The following is a 25,212-nucleotide window of genomic DNA, read 5'->3' on the forward strand; positions in this document are numbered from 1 at the left end:
CTCTGACTTTTTAATTTACATGAGGATGTGGAAGGTAATAACTGCAGGTTATATTTAGAAAACTTATTACCTGGTCTTTTACGTATAAAGTTTCCTGAAAAAGTTTAGATTGATAAGGCGCATAGAATTCCTTCTAATCGGAATCCACTTAGGAGAAGCCTAGTCAAATGATATTTAGGGTCTTGCGGCATCACCGTTTACTTTTGGTACGAAAGGCAGCCGGAGACATTCCTTCTTTAATGGTCAATGGGAATAACATTTTTATTCTTCAAGACTTTGCAAAGGAAACAGTCAAAATTCGCCAATAATTTGCTGACCTTCGACCAAGACTGAGAAGTGCTGGTTATAAATATGGTTTATTTGATCAGTCCACTGTTCGAATATGGAAATATGGGTCCTCTAAGTCTTTCCAGCAACCAGATGATCGTCGTCGCTTTATGGATCAACAGTCGCAGTACTCCATGGAAACAAATGAGACAGACACTTGATCTCAATGATATTTGAATTTCTAGTTTGCTAGCCTTTTGATTAGAGTATTTTAAAAGGGCATGTACAGTATGGTCGTTCGTGACATGCATGTGTGCGATTCAAGAGTACTATTTATGTCTTTTTGTTGTCTAATCTTTATTTCTTGTGTCAGTCTGTCTCTTTCTTTTCTTCGCTTTATTGATACTAGAGCTGCATTTCTTTATTCATTCTGAATCGTCAATTTGTTTACCTATCTTTTTTTCTTCTCTCAATGTCAAATATTAATGGTATTAAAATTGTTTCATTTAATGTTAAAGGTTTACAGCACCCTGTTAAACGTACTTAGGTTTTAGATTATTTAGCTAGTCAAAGCAGATATAGGTTTACTTCAGGAGACTCATGTAGATGATACAGTTTTATCTTGCATGAATAAAAAATGGGTGGGTTCTATTAGTTCTTTTCCGGCTCTTAATAGGAGAAATGTAGTTGCTATTTTTTTTTGCAAAGAAATTACATGTTCAGATTTTGCATAAGTGTTCTGATTATGACGGTCGTTTCATTATAGCCAATATTAAAATTGACAATAATGTTTTATACCTACTTAATGCATATGGGCCCTACTAAAATTGGGTAATGTCCCTCTGATTATTGCAGGTGATTTTAATCTTATTTCTGATCCATTGTTGGATAGAATTTCCCAAACCAAATACCGCCCCCTCCAAAAGCTTTTTTCACTCTTAAATCCTTCTTAAGAACTACCAAAATGGTTGATATTTGGCGCCTACATAATCCTACTGATATGGACTTTACTTCTTTTTCTAATCCGCATAATTCTTATTCTCGACTTGATTATTTTTTAATATCTTGTAGTCTAATATCTTCAATATTTAATCCCACTATTCAGAATATAAATATTTCTGACCATGCTCTCTTATCATGCAAATTATGTTTCAACTCCGGTCAGCATGTTCAAGGTCGATGGCGCATGAATACCAATATTGCTCTTAATGACAAAATAAGCCAAAGCTTTCGTCTGCAATTCATGGTTATTTTTCATTTAACCCTGAAGATTCTACGTCTATCATTTATCGATGGGACACATTTAAACATATATCATAGGAGAAACTATATCTATTATGGCACATGAAAATGAATAATTTAATACTATAATTAAAGATCCAGGTAAACAAATAGCTAAATACAAACGTCTATATATTACTTCTAATACCATCAAATATAAGGTACAATTGCAAAAACTTTGTTATGAATTGAACTCTATATTAAGAAATAGTGCATGCATACAAATCTCAAATAACAAAGCAAAATTTTGTTTGGTGCTAATCGGTCTGGTAGTTTTCTAGCTAACTATCTTTGTATAAAAAAAAGATCAAAAATCAAATAAATACTACTCACAATCCAAATAGGTTAATTGCTTTATCCCACAAAGACATTAATAAAGTCATTAAATATTATTCTGATTTATGTAATAAACCACCTAATAAGGATTTGTTGCATATTGATACATTTTTGGAAGAATGTGGTTTACCTAAAATTTCATTAGCCAACAGAAATAAATTGGATCTTCCAATCACTTTAGAGTAAATACTTTCAGCAATTAAATCTCTGAAAATTACACAAATATCCAGGTCCAGATGGTATTCCTGCTGAATTTTATAAAATAATTTTCACCTCACCTTACATCACATTTGCTTTCGTTGTTTTCTCATTTTAGCAGTACCGGATCTACTTCGGGGTCGTTCTATGAAGGGTTAATTATAGTTCTACCAAAACCGGATAAAGACGCTTCTTTGGTTGAAAATTACCGCCCTATTTGTTTAATAAATAAAGATTATAAACTTTATGCTAAAATTATTGCGACTACGTTGGCTATTGTGCATCCTCATTTTATACATGCCCTTATTAATGGCTATTAGAAATTGTAGGGAAATTAAAGGCCTTCAGATACACAAAGTCCCTATTAAAACAACAGCATATGCTGATGATATTCTTTTGTATATTGACAACCCAGAAATTTTCGATCCCTCCATTATTGAGATGTACTCAAAGATTTCAGGTTATAAGCTTAACACTAACGACACTGAATTTCTTGCCTTAAACGTTCATTGTTTATCTGATATGCTCCTAATAAAGAAATTGTTTGGCAAAAAGATAAGCTTAAGTATCTAGGTATATTATTTGTTAGAAATATAAAACAATCTTGCTCATTGATTTTTGAATCTATTTTGGCTTATAATAAGAAAAAATTACAAAAATGTCCCACCTTGCATGATCTTGGTGGGGAAGGTTAAATGCAATTAAAACGATAATGGCCCCAAAACGTTTTTTATCGTTTTTCAATGATACCTATTCAACTCTCTTGAATGTTTTAAGACCATTGACAAATATTTCTCAAAATTTATTTGGAATAGCAAATCTCCTCGGTTAAGTTATAAAAAACTGAAATTGTCTAAAAACAATGGAGGGTTTGGATTATCATATTTTACTTCTATATCATAAGGCTTTTATTTGAAAGCAAAGTAAAACCTTATGTTTGACCTTCATGGCTTCGTATTGAACAAAACTTAATATCACTGTATCTCTAACCACTAACCAGCTTTACTCACAATGTCCAATTCTTCTGCTTTGTTAAAGAAATCAATAAAGGTGAAATCTACCAAGCTGATAAGACATAATGTGGATTCTGTTTTCCAGTGTTCCATTTCATATACTTTAATATTAATGTTCTGGCATAATCCATTATTACAATTAGCTCTCCACACACATTTTTGGCTTTCATGGATAAAAGCTGGTATTTTTTATTTAAAAAGGTATTTACATTAATAATACCTTTTAAGTTTTGATGAAGTATAACAAAGATTTAATTTGCAACCGTCCAATATTTTTAAATATGAATTGCTATGCAACACTATTCTTGATTCATTCCCTAATAACTTTCCTTCAACTGCTTCTTCGGATTTGGAATTGTATCGCCAAACTATAGCATCTTCAGTCCATGTAGTGTCATTGCTTTATACAAAATTAAATGACTCCAATGGGGGTAACATCAATTTTGTTTCTACGTTTTGGAATAAACAACTAGACGTGTTGATATCTTTGGATATATGGAGGACCATTTGGTTAAATTCTGTCTCAGGTTGGTTGCCTGTATCTTTATATCAAACTAATTCACTATACTTTTTAACTGTCTATGGACCCCTTTAAAATTATATAATGCAAAGCTTTTAGATTCTTCTACTTGTTAGAACTCTTCTCTAAATTTAGGTTCGTTAAGACTTGTGTTATATCATTGTCATATTGTTGCAAAGTTCTGGAATGATGTTTGGTTGGTAATTACTCAAATATTGAATGTCACAGATACATTATCATATACTAGAGTTATTTGTAAATCCTCTTCACTCTCTACTAAAATGTCATTGATCAACAACAAACTTTTTGATTTTTTAATATCTGCAGCTTTAAAATCAATTACTACTAATTGGAAAGATATCTCATTACCATCAGTTCATGCATGGTGGGCTTGGATAATTTTTGCTAGGAGAGGTGCTAATTTAACGTTATCTGGTATCATTCATAATACTCAGAATTATCAAACCTTTTGGAAAACAATTGATGATTATTTAGGTTTGATTGGTTAGAAAGTGTTATTAAAAGTATATACTTTATAGGTTCAGGTTTAACTTAACTTTAGTAGCTCTATTAATTTACAGATATTGATTTGTGATTTTGGCCTTTTTATTTTCTTCTTCCTACAATGATATGATTTTTAGTATTACAGGTACAGACAACTCCACTCACTCCTATGTGCGAGCCTTTAATGCATCTCATTTGCCACAACACTCCCCTTTGGCAACTCAATCTATATTACCAATTGGAGATGGCCTATACTCTGATAGTCGGGAAGAAGGTCCACTAACACCAGTCACTCTTCAGTATACTTGCCCAGACTAGGACGATTATGTAACACTCATTATAGGAGGTGCCACCTCTCCCACAATGGATTCTAGTTCTGATGACATTGGCGGCTCTCATCCTTATTTGACAGTGTCTATAATATTTAGGAAAATGACTGTTCAGTGACTCCCCTTCGGCTCAGATACAGCGTGAGGTACCGACGGACAGAGCGGGGCCTCATCCACTGAGCAGATGCCAGGTGAGGTGAGGCGTACTCCCACATAAAGCTGGGAAAGAAATTACACCTCCGGTGATAAATCATATGAATACTCAACCTTGAGTCATATACACTGGTAGGATGTATCGTATTAATCATTTCAATGTTTAATATATTTTTTGCACAGTTTTTTACAGTATTTGCAGTAGCGCAATTTCTATCTGGTCCTGAAGAAAGCCTGGTTAGTGACACCTTTATGGCTGAAACATGTAGACCTGTCTCTCTATTGCTTTAGATAGTTATTTCAAACTATCAGTATTTGGTTTTAATCTTGACACTAAGATAGCGTGTATTAAAGTTATTTGTGTCTTAGTAGTCAATTTTAACTTGTATTGCACTTTTTCTTTATTAAAAAATCTCTTGCACTGCAAATCATCAGCACCACTGATTACAATATAACCATGGTTGGAGTAATAACTATGAATGACTGAAGTGTGGCTGTCCACCTATATAGGTGTGGGCTACACCAGTCATATAATTTACAACTACTTCCAGATGACGATGCTCCGCCATTGTGGTGGGCTGATGGGATTCATTTTGTCTTGGTGAGTGTTGGTTTGCACAGACTTCGAAATCACGTGTTTTTGTCTTTCTTTGTCTTGACGTTCATAGACCGGTAGTTCCGTTTTGCTGTTTCAGTTGTGGATTGGGGATTGGACACTGCCTGGTCTTTAAATACAGTTTCCCTAGGACCACTTTTTGAAAAAAAAGATTTGGTATACCAAGAATCAATACCTATCAAACATGCGAACATTAGAGCACTCAATCCCCAGTACAAAACTGATACATTTGCCACAAACACACATCCACCAATCTTCTCCCTTATTTATCCTATGATTTTGAGCGATACTTCCCCTACCCTAGCCACTATCTTTCAAGGATCCCTCAATATTCACTAGAACATCAATCCATTAGTGTTTAGTACATGATGGCACCTGGCTCTGTGGACCAAGGACAAGGATGCCATAAAACATTGCAAGTTATATCTCTTTTAGAATACCAGCCTACTGACTCAGTATCCTTTTATGTGCACAGCACCACAAAAACACTTTTCCCTCAGAGGAATACTAATCCACGGCCCATTCCTATCTTTCCCTCCATCTCTATTCATCATCTTCAAACCCACCAGTCCATCCCTGTACTTAAACAACTAGACCTCATTGAGTTTGGGCAACTATTGATTCATGCACCAACAGATAATACTACCTCAAATATTCACTCCCACAAACAATTCTTACTCTTTAATTTTCATGAACATAAATAGCGACTTGCACTTCGTCAACAGGAAAACAATCTTGATCGATTTAGTCTCTAAATCAACCAATATTGACTTACTCAAATAAACATCCCTCACCAGCAGAATCAGACAAGACAAAAGAGAAACTGTAGGCAAAATAATGTCCATGGGTTGCGCTATTGAGGCACCGGACATTGCCTCCACCAACAAGTCCACAAAATAACAGGGTGGCTAACCTGATCAGGAAAAGGCTAGCATGTAGAGTATTAAAAATATAGACAGACTATGAAGGTGGCTTATAAAATTCTTGAAGGGGCACTTTTGAAATTTCACTCGCCAGGTCGATTAGAATGAGATCTAGGTCATATACCGCCATATCCCCCATAAAAGTCTGGCAGATGCATACAGCAAGATAGAACCTAACAGAAGTGCACAAATGTAGCTCTTTCTTCACAAAAATGTACAAGTCTGACAAGTCAGAAATGACTGCAGCAGAACAACAATATTTGAACACCCTAAACCTTCTTGGGCTCTCTGATGAAGGTAGGAGCCACTTGGAAGGCGAAATCGCTACTGGAGAGATCTCATTTGTGGTTTTTCTGCAGTACTCTATAGAAGAGGTAGAGTAAGTTTAACATCAATGTTTTAGGCAGTATACAAAGACACTAATCTCTGGCACATTGGAAACCATTTCCAATAATGCCTTTATCTCTTTGGGCCCCAAACCAGGCAAAGACGCTATTAGACGTCATGCAGTGTGCAAGCTAGTGTCTGTAGGAAGCTGGCTCTGTATATACTATACCAAAGTAACGTATAGTGTGCACAGAATACATTGGATACCCAAAGGCTTACAGAGGTTAAAGTAGATAATACCTTACTCTATTTGTGGTAGTGTGGGCAAGCAGTAAAGCTTTATTAGAGGGTAGTGTCAAGAATTCACTGTAAACACTCAGGCAAGAAATGATTTCACACACTTAAAGTCTGAACTCTGACCAGTTTGTTTTGTATAAAAATATTATTTAGTGATATTTTATTTCTGTAACCAATCAAGGCCTGGCACAGGTAAGTGTAATAGTACTTCGCAAGAATAATACAGTTGAATACAGTTGAAATGCAGTTGGATGCAATTGGTTTGGTTACAGATAAGTCAATTGTTCAAACACCGTTGGAATTACTGTACAACTACTTTGTAATTACTTTGTGAGTAGTTTGTTGGATTACTTTTCAGATTACTTTTCTTACTCAGTGTGGTATACCTAGTTACCACTCTGGGACATTTCCTGGATAAAGGTAAGTAATGCAATTTGCTATCAAACACACGTGTATGACTTTTCATGGAATTTCCAACACCACAATTAGAACTTTTTTTCACAGAAAAGCAGTCAATGCAATCCTATGGAAGGGAATGAAGTTATCTGTTCACAGGTAAGTACTTGGTTTTGGGAGTTGGGTTTCTGGGGTTGGAACAAGGTTTCCCAAGCGTTAAAGATGCACTCAGCAGCACTAGGGTGGAGAGTGCTGAGGCCCAATGTTATCTAATAGGGCATAGGGGGCCTCTGGTTGGTGGCTTCTCACGGGCACGCCACTTGGATGTTGGAGCAAAGGTCCTAAGGTTTATCTCAAGGCAAAGGGAGATACGATTTAGCACATGGTGCACCCACAGCGGCACAGGGCGGCCGGGTGCAGGGTGCTGATTTGGCATTCGGTGCCCTGTTGTTTTGAATGGGGGTTTCGGCAGCAGGTTCCGCCCAGTCATTCTTCCGGGAGAAACCAACAGCTGGGCAGGTAAGTTGGAGGGCTCAGAGACGTAGGTGCACCACAGGACCTCTTCCACAGGGCACAGGGCGAGGGAATGCAGGGGTGCCTTTTGAGGTCGAATTTCCCCTTATTGGGTCACTAAGGGTTGGGGGGGGGGGGTCTCCGTGCAGAGGCTGCGGGTGATGTTGGGGAGTCCTGGAGGGGTCAATCCATGATGGACTCAGACTATGGAGTGCTGGGGGACCTAGCTGGGACTGGTGGGCAACTCGGACTCAGACCGTAGGTGTCGGGTGCAGTGGTGGTTCCAGGTGTTGGGTTTCATTGTCCTCAGCAGGCTCGCAGTCTTCCTTTGGTCATTCTTTTGAACAGAGCTGCTGTTTACAAGAGATCCGCTCTTTGTTGAAGGCAGTCATTCCTCCCAGGGGTTCTGGAGTTTGCGGGCTGCAGGACAAGGCGATTTTTTGCACAGGCTCGCTGGGAACTGCTGTCGGGCCGGTAGGGCTGGGGCCAAGTCAGTTCTTCTCTGCAGTCTCCTCTGCTGGGCGTCTTCTGTTGTAGGTTGCAGGACATCTGCCTTCTTGTTTCTGGGCTGCCCCCTAAATACTGTATTTAGGGGGCGTTTTAGGGGTCTCGCCCAGTGGCTACTGACCTTAGGGTGAATACACCCTTGGTGGGCTCACCCCACGTGGGGGAGTGGGCACAATCGTTAACACTTATTGGAGGGTTCCTACCATCTGCAAGATGGCGGTCCCTGAAGAGTGGGCTTCACCTCGCCTCTCCCACCCGAGGGGTGGGGTTGGCGGAGGTGGGCACACCTTTTGGGCTGTTCTAATTTTTCCCAGTTGTCCTCCCGCTGAAAAGGGAGTGAGACAGGAAGTGGGCCTGATCCTGATAGCAGGAGAGGCTGGGGGTTGTGTTACAAAGACGGCAAGGCCTTTGAAGCTCCTCTGCCACAGATGGCTTTTTCTGACGTGGGGAGGTGTGACCACCCCCGCCCAGGAAAGGCTTTCTTTCTGGGCCCGAAGGCTCCCACCCCAGGGGTCCAGAAAACATGTCTTGTGGTGGCAGGCTGGTGTTTATCAGTCAGGGAACCCACCAGAAGCTGGTCGTTTTTCAGGCGGCATCCCTAAGATGCCCCCTGAGTGCATGGTATAATAAATCCCACACTGGCATCAGTGTGGGTTTATTATGCTGAGAAGTTTGCTACCAAACTTCCCAAAATTCAGAAAACCCATTATGGTGCTGTGGAGTTCGTAATGACAAACTCCCAGACCATATACGCTTTATGACTTTACTGGACTTACACTGTCTAAGAACAGACTTAAACACTGTAGGGTTACAGAGCTCATGCAACTGTACCCTCACCAGTGGTGTAGTGCACCCAGCTAGAGGGGTGTATTACCTATACCATAGCAAATGGGTTACAGGCATGGCACACAGGGATGTGTGAAATGTTGACTCTTCACTTTTCACTGCAATGACAGGGTGTGAGCGTGTTAAGGTACAGGACCTCTAAGGGTGGCACAATATGTGCTGCAGCCCTTAGAGGCCTTCCCTGGTCACAGTGCTCTTAGTACCCATGGTACCTTTTACAAGGGACATCCATGTGGCCAGAGAGATGCCAATTGGGGGTACAAGCCCTGGGAACTTGATTGGCAGGGGCCCAGGACACATCAAGTCAAAGTGCATCAGAAATCTGGCAAAAAGTGGGGGGAGGGGGTTACTGCAACAGAAACCCACTTTCCTACAGAGTCTGATACCATTGATTAACCTGGAAGTTCAGATATTGGCTATAATCGGCACACAGGCTACAGAAATTGATATACAGTGTAATTCATGATGGCCAAGTGGATTTTGTTCCAAGGAGGACCTAAAAAACGAACTAAAGCACACACGCACACGCATGCACCCCTCTTGTGGCTTACCAAAGACTCAAGAAAAAAATCATCACTCTTCCTATATGGAAAGGATACCCGTTTCAGACTCTTGAAAAGGTTTGCTTAGGACATTACTTAATATCTAAAGTTCAATGTCGTGACACGAATCAGAGTGGGCAGAAAAACTGTGGATGTATTTAATATTTTCCCCTCCTTCTCGATAAAGGCATCTGTATATTTGTTTGGGGGTACAAAATACTACTTAAAAGCATGCAACCTACAGGCAGAAACCTGAGCTTGTGACCCTAGAATGTCATATGCTGAATTGTCACATGTAGCCAACCAACTGCCCCAACTAATCTAATGTAATACTTTCTCTCATTTCAACCCCATCTGGACACAGAATGAATGCTTTTCATCACACTGTGCACCAAAATTAGGCATGATATACTGCACCAGGACCACAGGCTCACTACTACAAAAACATGAATATTCAATCTATTCTCAAAGCATGGCAAACAATACATAAGAAATTAAAAGTATGCCTTGTGAACCCCATATCAGCATCCATCTGGGACAAAGCATGCGTATTAATTAGAGATTGTATAATCTGATGGAAAAGGATCAAGAAGCATAAACATGCTGGACCTTTTTAACCGGAAACCACATTAAATCGTTTCAAGACCTATATAACGACCACAGTAGAGACAATTATCACATTGGTTGAGAAGCAGACTAGAATTCGTATCAATTGCACTACCTATCATACCAATACTGACATGCAACCAGACTTTCAGTCAACATCAAGAAGTCTCTGATTTGTATTATGTTATAATGGAGCATCTCTTCTCCATCACAATGGAACAAGACCTCTGCCTTTTCTGGCAATGGAGCATATCTCACGAATATTCAGATGAAAAATATCCTGGCCTCTTAGAAAACCACCACAGACGATTGAGATAAACTAGAATTACGTTTTTTTTTTGTAAACAGATTTTATTCGTCAAATACACATTTAGCGGAGCTCTGTAACCCAGAGACTGCCATAGCATCAATAAACAAAATTCTGGCTTTGACATTTTTCTCATGAAATACCAAAAGAGAATTACATAAGGGACGTGCATAAAAAATGCAACCCCACTAAACAAATGAACGTAAAACACCCCCCACCTCATCGCACCGCCAATCCAGCCAAGGCAGCATATCTGTTCGTAGCTACAATTCTACCCTCGCCATGGACCATGTCCGTGAGACACAACTGCGCCCAATACACAAATGTTACATGCCCCCCCCAAAACAAAGGAGAGAAAGACTGCCACCCACACAATTATTCCGCTGGAGTGGGTTCCAATTCCAGTCCCCTGTAATCTGCCCATCGTTTCCAAATTTTATAATGTTTACGCGGGCAGCCCCGTGCCACAAAAATGGGGGCCTCTAGGCCCATACAGAAATCTAGCCCAGCCTTCCAAACTGATACGGAGGGTGCGACCGTCGCCTTCCAAGCCCTCGCTATGTCCCGCTTAGCGAGAGTAAAGCCCAGGAGCATCAGGTGGCGCTTATAAACATTGCCCCCTATATCGTCCATCACAAGAAGTAGCACTAGTTTAGGAGACCGAGGGAGATCCCAATCCAGAACCTCTGAGAGGCATGTCAGTACACCCCGCCAGAACCTAGTTAGTGCAGAACAATCCCATATAGTATGCAGCAGCGTCCCTTCTTCATGCAAGCAGCGAAGGCAATTCGGGGATGCCACTAGACCCGCCCTATACAGTCTAACTCTGGTAAAATACACTCTATGGAGGTATTTAAACTGGATGAGTCGAAGGCTCACGGCGATGGCCCCCCCACGTGGAGAGGCTAGAGCCTCCGTCCAGTCCTCCTCCTCAAGCGGGCCCACATCCTCCTCCCATACATCACGGAGACGCTGCAGAGACGGGGAGCAGTGTGTCACAAGGGACTGGTATATTTTCGATATCTTATGGTCCCGAAAGTCCCCCATGAAGACTTTCGCCTCTATTGGACTAAAATCGTCCAACTCCTCCAGACCCGCCAAGCTGGGAGAAAGAGCATGCCGGAACTGCAAATATTTAAAGAATTGGGTGCGCGGCATTTGAAAGTCGTTCTGCAAATCTTGGAAGGATTTCAGGATAGGACCCCTCATGACATCCCCCAGAGTAGAGATCCCAATCGCATCCCAGTCCTGGAAGCCGGGCAAGGTCGCCAACTGCGGCAGGCCACCATTTCGCCATAGTGGCGTCTCTCCAGTTAGGCGATTCCACCAGCCCATCCTCCGCAACGCCTGTCTCCAAACCTCAAATACCAATTGTGTCACACTCGGCAAAGAGCTCCGCAAGGGCGCAGAATAAAGGAGTGTATACAGTGAATGATCTCCCATTAAGCGGTGCTCAAGGTTATACGCCGGATCCGACCTGTCACCATACCACCATTCATTAAGGACCAGCAAGTGGGAGGCCATATAGTATGAGAGGATGTTGGAGGTAGCGAGTCCCCCGCAATACGTAGATTTAAAGCAAGTACGGAGAGCCACCCTCACAACCCCCCCGCCCCAGAGAAACTGACCCAGCATCGCATTCACCTGGCGGAACCAACCCGAGGATATAGGATATGGATGGTTTTGCAGCTGATATAGCAATCGAGGAAGGGCAACCATCTTGAAAATGGCCGAGCGGCCATATATAGATAGGGGCATGTGGGACCAAATTCTGAGATCGTCACGCACCCTGTTCCATACCGGCACCAAGTTCTTTTCCCAAGAAGTCGACCGAGCGTCCGAGAGGAACACGCCCAAATATTTCAGCCCCCCACGCGCCACCTGCACCGCGGAGGCCCAGGCACCAGGGTCGGCCGATCCCCCCAGGACCCAAAGGGTAGACTTACGCTCGTTCATATACAAGCCGGTAGTCTCGCCAAAAACCTGCATGATACGCAACAGCCGCGGGCCAGTCCTATCCAGCTGCGTAAGAAAGAATAGCACGTCGTCCGCATATAAAGCGATTCGATCCGACAAGCCATTGGCCCATTCGAGCCCTGATACCAGCGCATCGACACGCACCCAGGGGCTCCATTGCCAGGGCGAACAGATAGGGTGACAGAGGGCACCCCTGCCTGGTGCCTCGACCAATGGGAAAGACCGACGAGACAGAGCCAGCCACACGCACAGATGCTGTTATGTCTGTGTAAAGTAAAGTCAGATAGGAGAGAAAGCGAGGTCCCAGATTCAATCGGCGTAGGAGGGAATAGATATTCCCAGCTCAATGAATCAAAAGCTCGATCCATATCCGCAAGCAACAGGGCCGCGTGCACCCCCAAGCTCCCCACTGCCGCAATTGCTGCATGCGCTCTGCGTATATTATGGCGGGTCGCCCGCTGGGGCATAAACCCGGCCTGGTCGGGATGCACAATAGACGAGATGTGAGGACGGAGACAATTAGCAAGCGCCTTGGCCAAAACCTTAGCCTCTACGTTAAGGATGTTTACCCACTTCTATTCCCATCTTGAACCTACCCCACCTTATCACAGCTCCCCCCCCTTTCCTCAGGGACATGCCACTTCCGGACTACTGACTGGAGACTTTTCCACTCCCCAAACATACTATAGCCTTATAGCCCGCCGTAGCGGGCTATTCCAGCTATTAAAGGCCCGCTCCAGCGTTAAAGGGCCAAGCCGAAGGGTGCAGGGCTTTAATGGCCGGTATAGCCCAGCTACGAAGGGCTATAAGGCTATTAGAACATTCTGCCACTAGAGAGCAGAATGTTCCAACAAATAAAACAAAGGCCTCTCGGAGTTCGAGGGGGTTTAAATCCCTTCTGGCTCCAAGAGGCATTTGTAAAACAACATTGGAATGTTGCTTTGCGGGCCTTTACCGGCCCGTAGAAGCACGGAGCACTCCATTGTCTTCAATGGAGTGCTCTACATTCCAATGTTCTAATAATTTATAAGTAACTAGAGGACAATATGCCATTGTTTTATTCAATTGTCTCTACCCAATTAGAACCCCTGTGGTAATGTCACGTTTCAAGAAAGGCATTTCAACCAGTATTTGTTATTATTACAGCCTTATAGCCCGCCGGTCGGCTATTAAAGGCCCGCTCAAGCGTTAAATGTCCGAGGCGAGGGCCTTTAACGAGAGAGCGGGACTTTAATAGCCGGTATAGCCCAGCTACGAAGGGCTATAAGGCTATTAGAACATTTTGCCACTAGAGGGCAGAATGTTCTAACAAATAAAACAAAGGCTTTAGGAAGCGCGAGGGGATTGAAAGCATAGAGAGAAACAAGGGTACCCCAATACCCGAACCTGGGGTGGTGAAGTGGTTTTAGGAAAACAATGATTCTGGTCTGGCCAAAAGGTCCATATAGAAAGTGACCCTGCGGGGGGCACTAGGTTTGAGATTAGGAAATAAATTCCTCTAGGCAGAGATGAACAATGTACAAAGGCACCTGTAGGTCAGTTTATGACAGATATTTATTTCCAAAACAATAGATATTCAGGTGCTCACACAATAAGTGAAAAATAAGCGTGACGTGAAAAGTGATGGTGATATTAAAATAAAGACACCGCATTGCCAACAATAATGTTGCCACAGCTGTGAACTAAGAAACATTGGAGTGTTGGAACTTCGGGCTTATACCAGCCATTATAAGCCCGGAGCTACTCCATTGTTTTCAATAGAGCACCCAACATTCCAATGTTCTAATATTATTTAAAATCTTCTTTAGGCATGCACGACAAATGAGCTTTCATCTTTAGGATGAGAGATGCATGTATGTTTTTGTTATTGAAAAATACAAAGGCCTCAATACATTCCGTTCACAACATATTTTTGTATGTTTTACTAATACCTCAATATATAAACAACAAATGATATATAACAGTAAGAGAATGTCAATGCTGTTTTAACTTTAGTCCCAGCATTTTCCACTGTGGTGTTTTATTTACAGCATTTACAATGCAATTAGCATAGTTTATTGGCACTGTATTAACCAAATATTTACTACACTTAGATGTCAAATGGGATCCTTTCAAAATTTGGAAAACAAACTTGCATTTAAGTTAACATATCTCACCTGAAAAGACCTTGCTTGAAGAGGTAAGCACTTATGTGACCTCCATTTAGGTACCTTATCTCACACCCAGGCCAGATCTCTTGAAGACTAAGCACCCCAGTTCGTGGAATGTAGGCATCCTCCTTGGCCTGGACTACTATGATTAAACTGGGGTCAAGTGGAACTGCAAATAATATGTAAAATAAAAGATCTAAAGTCAGGCATGAATACTAGGTACCAAAACGACTATTTAAATACCACAACAATTTTGTGGAAACGCATACAGTAATTTATTATTCGTGGATTTATTGGGCATCACATGCCAGATTACTTTAATTATTAATAAAAATACAATCATAAAAATACTATATCTTTGTGCTATAGTTAGGCACAATTACACAGTATGTGCATTCAACACATCAATAAACCTTGACAAGAAGAGAAACAAAAGGCACATAGAAGCGAAACAGATGAAGTGCGAGCCTTGAATTAGGATCTTGCACTTGCATTAAATGCACAATAAAATACTACATAATGTTAACAGTGGACAGTAGAACACACATTATGTATGGCACACTGGCTTTGCAAATAAAGAGAAAGCATTATTTATATGTAATTATTAGTTTATGGCTTTTACTTTGTAGTTTTAAATGCTGGCCATTCTTCTGCCATGTAGCCCTAGGTTGAGAATATTACAACTTGCTTTTCTCTAAAGTCTTTTACTCTGTTTCGGGTGTTCATCGCATGACTCTTGATCACATCCCCTGAAGTCAACAATGTACTCTGATACATACTCCACCTTAGCCCTCTCTTCCTTTATCAATGCTGTTATTCAAACTGCTCTGCCAATTTAATATCTGTCAAGGCTGAAGTCATAAGAGGGCCAATAAGCTGCAACCATCACTGGTTTATTGCTTTTATTGCCTTATCCACTGCATGTCTGTAACACTGTCCATCATTGCATACATTGGTCACAGTGAATTTAACTCAACTCAAAAAAGAAAAATGATCTGTACTGCAAACTCTTGGGTCCATTTACATTGGTGTTCTGCACTTGAAAATGCTCCACCCTCTTTTTTTCCATGAACTTCCATTTCTACATAAGCCACCCGAAAGAGTTCCCCGCCTGCCATTTTCAAGAGTCTGATAAGTACCTGAGAAATTTGCTACGTGGGTGCATTCGTCCATGACTCCTTTCATAAATAGCAAAGATTCCCTCTGCAGTGTGTCCCGTCTCAAGTCCTCCCTTTTTGTATGCTGCTTCTCTGGAACCCTCATAAAGTACTTGTTGCCGCTGCTCATGTTGGCAGAAAAGGTTGGGCTGAAGCTGGATATTTTGGAAGCGTCGTGGTATAAAAAGCGGTCCATAGAGGCACCTGCAGAGGCTTTGCTTGCGCCAACAGTTTGAAAAGGATCAGCAGACCACCTTTTGTCAGCAGAATCCAGGTTCAACATCTCACTGGTTAACTTCAGGTCTGTCAGACTGTCCACACTCCCGGGAGAGTTTTTAACAAAGTCTTGCCCCATTTTGAAGGAATCAGTCTGAACAATCAAAAAACACAGATTTGTTAATGACAAGATATAACATGCTAAGAATTATTACAGAATAATTTCGTTATTAACTCAAAATGAGATTGAAGTCATGTACCCAGTTTTTCTATAAATTCAAGGTTCCGTTTGCTTGCAAAATTGTCTAGGCAGAAACCAAGGGCAAACAGAGTTAAAAAAATAAAATTCACATTTGCAGAAAAAAAGAGCGGATGATGAGCATCAATGGTGCATGACAAAGTAGCAACGCATTTTTCCATAACAGTGTGAGGGTAAAAATATAGAACGCCAAAATATTTCAACATTAGGTCTAAAATACAGCAAGAAACAGTTATTCCCAACAATAACACTTGCCATTATGGTCCACATAGTAGCAAAATTCTCGGAAGGAGTAAAAGGTTTTGAAAAGAATATGTTTTTTACCGGCTGTAGTACGCCATTAAATATTTACTCACGGGTATTAGTCAAATGTAATAATGTATTTTGTAAAATGTAGTAAAGTACTGTTTTTTGTAGTGTCCGAGCTTACTGCTTTTGAATGTTAATAATAAAATGGACAATGAAGGAAATGTAAAAAGATGTTCATGTTCTACCAATTATGACTGAAAACATAAAATGCCCACATTCAGCTGGGAGGTTTATTTCAGTGGCTTCCCAAACTGTTTACTTCCATTTGTCTCTTGTATGATGCAATGTTCAAAGAACAGTACAACAAGACCAGAATGATAACACTCGAGATGCAAGTGCTCTTTCCAAGTACTGTAGAAAGGTCGGTATTTACGGCACGTCTTAAATACAGATTCAGCAGGGTGCGGTATTCTCTAGGTGCCAAATACACGCCTATTCCGAATTCCACATGCTAGAATCGGGCACTGCATGCCCCGTTTCACTGGTCAGAATGAGGCATAAGATGCAAGACTGGGGGTTTTCATGCTTGTTAGTACGTTTCACCTTTTTCTGTCAATTTTCCCAGACAAATGTTGCTTTGTATTGCCAGACAAAATGACTCTACATTCTGAGTATCAACAGAAATTTCTTAATTATGTACTCATTATGCAATAATTACATTAATTAATTAATCTTTATTCGGATTCAAAAATGTATCCATAAAAGCACAGGTCAAAATAAATCAATATTAAAATACCTAAAATCGGTATAATAACAGCATCGTACAAAACAGTGCCCATAAAAGTCCAATAAATACAAAAAGGCATTACAATATAGCTATAAAGTGCAGTTGGTTACATTTGTTCATTACAGAATGCCTCGATTTCATGTGATCCTAAAGGGGAAATAACATATACAGTGCGCACCTAAAAAATGGACCTTCATTAAGTACTCATAGAGGTGCGTGAGCGGACTGCCGCTTTCAAGAAGGAACCTACACGGAAAACCAAAGCATCCTCTTCTAATTTAAGAATTTCTGTGTAGGCTGTTTTATGATCAATAATGGCCGTTTACTTAAAAAACAGGAATCAAAAACAATTTTGTATACATTTGATAGAAATTACAGAAAAATAGAAAATGTGGCAATGTTTGTTTACTAAGGTTATCACATAGGCATAACATTTGATCTAGCTTAGCGTTAAACCCTAGGGGGAAACAGAGAATATATTTCATAGTACCCGCTCTTAGTCGAAACAACAATCCTCTGTCCCAATGGCTAATATTCTTCAGAAGGTAACTAGATGGCAGATAAGATGGCGGCAGTCGTACATCTTCTAAGGACATATACCTTGCTACTGAAGATTTCAGGAGCTCTTCTTCATGTCTAGCCCTGCTATACTTATCATATAACACCTCCTGAAGCGATTTTTTACTTACACCGTCCATATTAGTTGGGTTTAAGAACATATGTTCGAGGTTTACACTGATTAGACTTTCCCGTACAGCAGAAAGCCACGGTATGTCTATCCCCTTTTAACATTTCAGGCAGTCGGAAATAATATTTCTTGTAAATATTGCTGCTGGATTCTGCCAAATTTTAAGCCAAAATATACTAGGTCGCGCCCTAATAAAGTCCTCAATATATGACAATTTTAACTCTCCATGGCAAATATACTGTGATGCGGAGATTGGGGCCCCCAGCAATTTCCTACAGAATCTGTTTTCCTCACCCTGAATGCCACTACAACCAGTGAAGCCCCAAACTTCCGCCCCATAGGTTGCAACAGGGATACACTGCAATATAAAATGTTGGTAATAGGTAGTACCACCTCAACTTTTTTCGGTTGGGGTGGTGACAATACCGAATTAATTGATTTAGCGAATTTTCCCCTGCAGTGTGCCACATGAGTAGTCCAGGAACCATTGGCTGCAAATATCAGCCCCAGATAAGGAAAAGTGCGGGTGCTTAGTAAACGTTCGTTGCCTATGGGGATTGAATTAACAAGGTGCTTTTTTGGGCCACATGCCATTATAAAAGATTTGTTAAAATTTGTACGAAGATCTAAAACTGCCATAAAATCAACGAAACCCTGTATTAAAGTGCGCAGTGCATTTGGTGTGTGGCCCATCAGGACCGCATCATCCGCATATAATAAGGCGGGTAGGATATTACCATTAATGATGGGAACATCATTAGTGAGCTTAGACAGGGAGTCATGCAAATCATTAAGATATAAAAATGAATAAAAGAGGGGCCAATATGCACCCTTGCCTGACCCTCTGCCAATAGTGATATCCTGAGTGACCTCACCGCCTTTATCAATCCGCACCCGGGTCTTTAAGTCCCTATGTAGGTACGCTAAAAAGTTAACTAAAACTTCGTCCAACCCATATTTGAAGAGAATAGACCAAAGGTGTGACCTGTTAACAAAATCAAAAGCTGAAGTAAGGTCCATGAAGGCTAAGTAAATAGGGGATTTTCGTGCTACGGTATATTTACAAATAATTAAGTTAAGGTTTAGGCACTGTTCTACCTTTTCCTGTCAATTTTCCCAGACAAATGTTGCTTTGTATTGCCAGACAAAATGACTAAATTCTGAATATCAACAGAAATTTCTTAATTATGTACTCATTATGCAATAATTAAAGAAATGTGCAGCAGAAAACAATACTCACTCCACAGTATTCAAGCATTTGGATAATTTCTTCCTCGTATACGGTTTGAGTACAATATTGCTTCTCCAGCTCTCTCCAATTGACTGCTTTACTTAAAACACCCTGCAATCACAATAATAATGTTTATGTCTAGAAATTTTCATGGCAGAGGAATCACTGATGGTATTTAATGTGGCAATTCCCAAGGTCAAATCACAGGTGAACCATAGATTTGACAACTGCTTCACATATTTGATCAACCAAGAAAACACAATTGAGACCATTACAATAAAAATTAATGCAGCAGATCTCGGTCACAGGTCACAAAGTTTGCACCCACAAAGCCATCCGAGGGAACATGCCATTAACCTGTTCTTCAGTTTCACCAAAAATAACGGCACTGGTGTCTTTCATAGAGATATATGCTTGAATTATTCGCCATCATGAGGTTCGAATCCCCGTTTTAAATTGGACACAGTGCTGTTTAAATACTTGCATGCAGTGCCACAGTGGTTATACTCTATCGACTTCACTGTTTGGGCTGCATTGCAGCCAATCAGATTGATCGGCTTAGACCTTTTCCTGCTACTAGAGGCCAGCATCGCCCAGATTTTCAAAGCACACATATGAAAGCAGAGTAAGTGGAACAGCACGATAAAACTAGCAAGCCAATCTCGTACCAAAGATGGTGTTCAGGGAGGCGATGGAACATAGCGTTTGTCTCTGCTGTGTTTGGTTGAAAATGTCTTTATGGTTTCTGAGGGCTGGCAGGACTAACTAGCGTAGGAGTTACTGGGGCAAGGTGGTGTGATACCATGGGTTGGAATGTTGTAAATGTACGCTTCATTTAACCACCCATTTTTCCCCTTCCTCTCACGCACATTTTAGGCTTCATTGATTGGTGCCAGTGGGGCCTGCGTTATAATTGACGTTGATGTAATAGGTGTTGGGGTGTATATTTTATTGAGCGGATTGTTATTTTCTGTGAGGGCAACTCAACTTTATGTTGCTCTTTTGGAGGAATAATTGGAGGATCCTCCACATGAACGGGGTATTAACTATATTGTTATTCTTTTAACAATTATTATTTTTTTTTTAAATATTAAAGTCCTGTCACGAAGCAAAATTGTAAGGTCTGAATTAATAATAAAACGTATAAAACAAGAAAACTATGGACAACTGAAAACATGATTCCAAAATATTAACAATGACATAATGTTAATATGCTTGAATTCATATAACTTCTAAAAAAAAATATGTATTTTCACTTTTCACTGGCCTTTTTAAATACACAGTTAATTGGGGGACGTGGCCATGGCAGAGCACTCCTCCTGCCCCCCTTCCTCCAGTAGCATTACCCTTCTTTACATTGTATTGGTGCGAGAAACTTGTCCAACTCCGAATGGACACCACATTCTCCTTCATCCTCGTTCTGGACTAATTCACTCAGTTTTCTCTGCACAACTCCTCTGAAAATTCACTGCTGCATGGGTGACACTCCACTGGGATGTCAGCACGCCACTGTCTTCCATCAGAAGTCATTTTGCAGACCTCACTCAGTGCCCTGTGGACTGTTCCCTACACTGCTTCACTTCCCCCTAGCTACCAGGATGCAACAAGGGAGACTATGAGTAAGGAAAATATAAGTTTTAACTGGATTTATCATTTTCAGAAAAAGAAAAAACAGAACAAGTTGTACAGTATTAGATATGTAGTTACCAAACCTCGTGTTGCGAGTGTTATCGTGACATGCATTTAGAGATTTAACCATGCATACACTCAATAAGCATTTATATAATCAAATAACACTTTCATATTAATATGATGCCGTACATGGTTTCAGTACACTCCATGGGGACCACTAGTGGAGTCAGATATAGGGTACTTAGAGTGCACCACCATACTTTATGGCACATGAGCTTCACTGGGTGGTTGGGTAAGAGAAAGGCCTTACATCTGCCCATTTGCTTCTATTTGCAATTGAAGTCAAGAGGCATATCAATCATATTCTGTGTCAAACGATAAACCCTTTTAGTCCACAATTGTTAAAAAAGCCCTGCCTCAGAGGTCCCCATATATCTCTTGGTCTAGATGCTGGCATTAGCAGCTCCATGTACAATTAAAATTGCTAACTGCAGCACTACAGTATGCCTACCCAATTCAAAGTGTGGAAGAACCCTTCCCACCCAAACAGCATGCCACTTTTCTTTTGGCCAACAGCAGCACAAGCGCAGTAAACCTTCTGTTCAGTGTGTAGGTCCAGCACCCAGCCCAGCACAGCAAATCAATTCTGGGATCCAGGTGTAGGACGCATCATGTCATGTGGGTTGCCAATATGAAATCACTTTCTTACACTACTAGGCCAGGTGTACAAAACCAGACTTGAGCACCCGCATTTCAAGAAGGTAGGCTCATCCTGCATGCCACATCTCCAAATAGCGAGGGGGATGCGGTACGCTCTTTGTAAGAACATTTAATGTATGATCCTCAATTGGGTAATGAAGGAAATAAGGCCTGTCTGGGAGCAACAGAACTTCCAAATATCTACTAGAATCTCCTCTCCCAGCTCCTCCTACTTTACTTATCTAGTTTTGGGGCATAAGGTGGCTCTTCCAAGGGCTCACACAATGCTCTGTTGAGCTTTTTCCAAGTGTAATTGGGTGGTAAAGTGCAAAGACTGAGCTGATATAAAGCACCTAAGCTCCAGGTTTGGGATGGGTGAGCTAGTCAGAGTCACTCCGATCTTTTGTTGTAGCCCTTTGGGGCAGCAATTTTCTTCTACGTGGACTCGGTTACAGCTTCTTGAATTCTGGTGCTTGCTGAGGCATGTTGAATATGTTATTCTTGCCTTTCAAAGTGATTTTAAGCCACGTGGGGTCTAACATGGCATATTGTATATTCTCTTTTTAAAGTGGTTTCTTCACTTTTAGGAATCTCCGCCGTTCCTCCTGCACAGCCACTATAAAGCCTAGATAAAGAGACATGGCATAGCCCTCAAAGGACATGCAGCCCTTTCCACGCAGCAATCTGAGTGCTGCATCTCTATCTTTGAAATGCAACAGATGTGTGATTATGGGGGGCCCCGTTCTGACAGCTGGCGGCTAGTGACCTGTATGTACCTTCCTTCATGCATCAAGTCAAAAAGTGACAACAGCAGTATTCCACCAAAGTCCTCCATTGTGCCCGTTTGTAAATTCAGGGATTACCAGTATGCAAATATTGTTGCGCCACAACCTCACCTCAAGACCTTGGCTGTGATCACCCAGAGCACTTTCTCCATGTCCTGGAGTGTGGCCCCCGTGGAACAGATGTCATCTTCTTTGATGGCATGCATGAAGAAGTGTTTTTATGTTGCCTTCACCGTCAACAGTAGCAAAGGGGACCTCACTTGTGGTTCCGACACAGTGTTCCAGGCCTGCAGCACACAATCTGCTGCGCCGGGGTTCAAACTACAGCTTTGGCTGCTTAGTATCTGGCTTCCCCATGTTGTGGCCTTAAGGTGGAGCAATCAGTTTCACAAATGTGGATATGTCGTGCAGTTGGCCCTTCGTGGTCTAAAAGCCCTGGCAAGACAGCGATAGGAGGAGCGGGGTTCCAGAAGGCACCCAAGTAGCTGCCATGAGACTCTCCTCAAGGTTGCACCAGCTTCAGGTGTGGCCTTCGCTCTTACAGAAGTGATCTAATGGCCTAGGCTCCTGTGTTTTCCTTGAAATTGTGAGCAATAATCAGTACTGCTGCCAAAGCATGTGGCTGTGTGTGTACCAGGTCAGTACTACTAGGCGGGTGCAAACTTGGTACCAGAGAGTCCCGGTGGAATCGGGTCTAGTCTTCCCCGGCGTAATGTGGACCTGAGCAGGGGGGGCATGAGCGAACAAACGATCATGAGGGCACCCATATCAAATCTCACCAGGAGGTGGATAATCACTCTAGCCTAAGTGACGAGGGCCAGAATTCTGCGACTGCCATTTGGGAACAAGGACATTCAATGTCTATGGAAGGACTACTGGGCTCCAGCCCACGGCCCTGGTGCTGATCAAGCATTCCACATCTCACCCGGACGGTCTCCGCGCTGCTGCCCCTCCTCAGTGCCGCCACTCACTGCTGAGCGATCTTGCCTCAGTTTTAAGGAGAGGTCAAGATGATCTTGTGCCCAGGCTCCGCAACTTTGCCACCAAGACCAGCTTTTCCCCAGATGCCAGCCACCAGGTGGGTCCGTTGTGTCTGGTAACCCTCAGCCTTTCAACAACACACTGTTGCTCTGCGGTGCTGCTCCCTCAGCGGTACAGCACAGCGAGAAGCATATATTGTTTCCGTGAGCCACCAACTTTGCTGAGGCGCTTTGCTACAGAAGCAGCATCTCTGATATCTTCTTTACAGCTAGCTCACTACTTCATACGAGGATTTTACCGGACACTTCCGATTATCAGCATCTCCTGCATTCCCAGAATTTTTAGGTTTTGGTGTTTTTTTGAGCAAATTATGTTGGATTTTATCCTTTGGCCACAGGAGCCTCAATAGAAAGCGATCATTTCAAGCACGGGCTATCTGCATCACAGGAATCATGCTGGATGTGAAAATATGCATCTTGCAGATCTATTGCATACATCCATTTGTTGTACCCCAGATGCAGACAGATCTGATGCATTCAGGCATCCAGAACTTTTCCTTCTTGATTTATAGGCTACTATCAGTGTGTATTGCTCCTATGGACCATTTTTCGGAACAAGTACCTGGTAAACTCCTTTGCCTTTTTGACAAGATGGAACTGGCTCCATTTCATTCCTACTTAATAGCCAAAATATTTCTTACCTGAGGATGAAACGTTGGTGTTTCAATGTTGGTTTTGGAGAAAACAGCAGTTGAATGGCCTTGAAACATCAAACTTATCCAGAAAACATAATATTTAGTACCCATTTGTCTTTTGTGTTTGATGTCCACTTTGCGAGACCCAAAGATACCGCTCCCACCACTGGAGTGGAAAAAGGGGTGGGATGTTATTAAATCAGCACTGTCTATTGCCAGAGGAAGCCTTCCTCGGGAGCTAGAAGGTTCTGCCGGTTGCTTTTCAACAACCTTATTTGATAATCCATGAGGATACTGTTTGGGTTGAAAAGTGCAGCAAGGGGATTGAACGCTGCATTGGAAATACCTCTTAACCTTTGCCTTGTATAGTTAGTCGAAGAATTTCTACATTTCTTCAAGACACACTGCCTTAAGAGTCTCCGTCTAGTTTTTCATCTTCAATACTTCTTCCCCCTTGACCTGTCCTATCAAGACGTATCATGAAAATGGGAGGTTTGTCATTCTCACTTGCGTCTCTGGCATTAAGGTGGTAAGGCGGAGTGAAGAGGGTCTATGGTTGGTTACCCCATGACACTGTCTTAAAGCTGCCAAGTCCACTGAATCAACTACAGCAATAATGATCTAGTTGGAGACCAGTGACATTTTAGGCAGTATTTTTGCAAAGTTTTGTTAACAATGTTTAGGTGGATCAACAATAACATTTCTCTTGCCATCACAGATTTCTCATTGATATATTTCCAAGAGAGGAGTTGCGCTAACATATTAGTCTTGACAACTTTTCAATTTAAAAACGAAAATATGTCAAAATGCCCCCTCAAGGCAAATCCACCAATATAATTATGGAGGACCATATTGGTAAAAATGTCCCTATTAACTCACTAAGAGCCTAATTTAGAGTTTTGCAGAGGGGTGCTCCAACACAAACGTCACAAATATCCCATCCTCTAAATTACAAGTGTATTAGGCTATAATGCACCAGCAATAAGGCAGATGGGATATCTGTCACATTTATGACGGAGGACCGGTCCAACAAAATTTAAATCAGGTTCTATGTTTTAAAGACAGAATAGCATAAATCACAGATACATGCATAATCAGAAAACAATTATTTTTATACAGTAGTTATAAATTTCAAGCCGAGAACCAGGTTTCCCAAAAACTAAACCAAAACAAATACATTTTACTTTTCTAGTAAAATATACTCATTAGTCACAATTGCTTGCAAT

The 25,212-nt window shown here is 41.4% G+C and overlaps 1 protein-coding gene across 1 annotated transcript in view; it reads right to left on the reverse strand.

Annotated features, from left to right (window-relative positions):
* ABHD18 (abhydrolase domain containing 18) overlaps nt 1-25,212 on the reverse strand; it is a 143,388-nt gene that overhangs the window by 14,697 nt on the left and 103,479 nt on the right. The window contains exons 10-12 of the mRNA XM_085641528.1: nt 19,205-19,306; nt 15,748-16,135; nt 14,615-14,777 (exon numbers count right to left, since the gene is read on the reverse strand). Coding sequence (XP_085497654.1) covers nt 14,615-14,777; nt 15,748-16,135; nt 19,205-19,306 — 653 coding nt within the window. The remainder of the gene's footprint in view (nt 1-14,614; nt 14,778-15,747; nt 16,136-19,204; nt 19,307-25,212) is intronic.

Source organism: Triturus cristatus, chromosome 2_2 (assembly GCF_964204655.1).
Source record: "Triturus cristatus chromosome 2_2, aTriCri1.1, whole genome shotgun sequence".
NCBI lineage: Eukaryota > Metazoa > Chordata > Amphibia > Caudata > Salamandridae > Triturus > Triturus cristatus.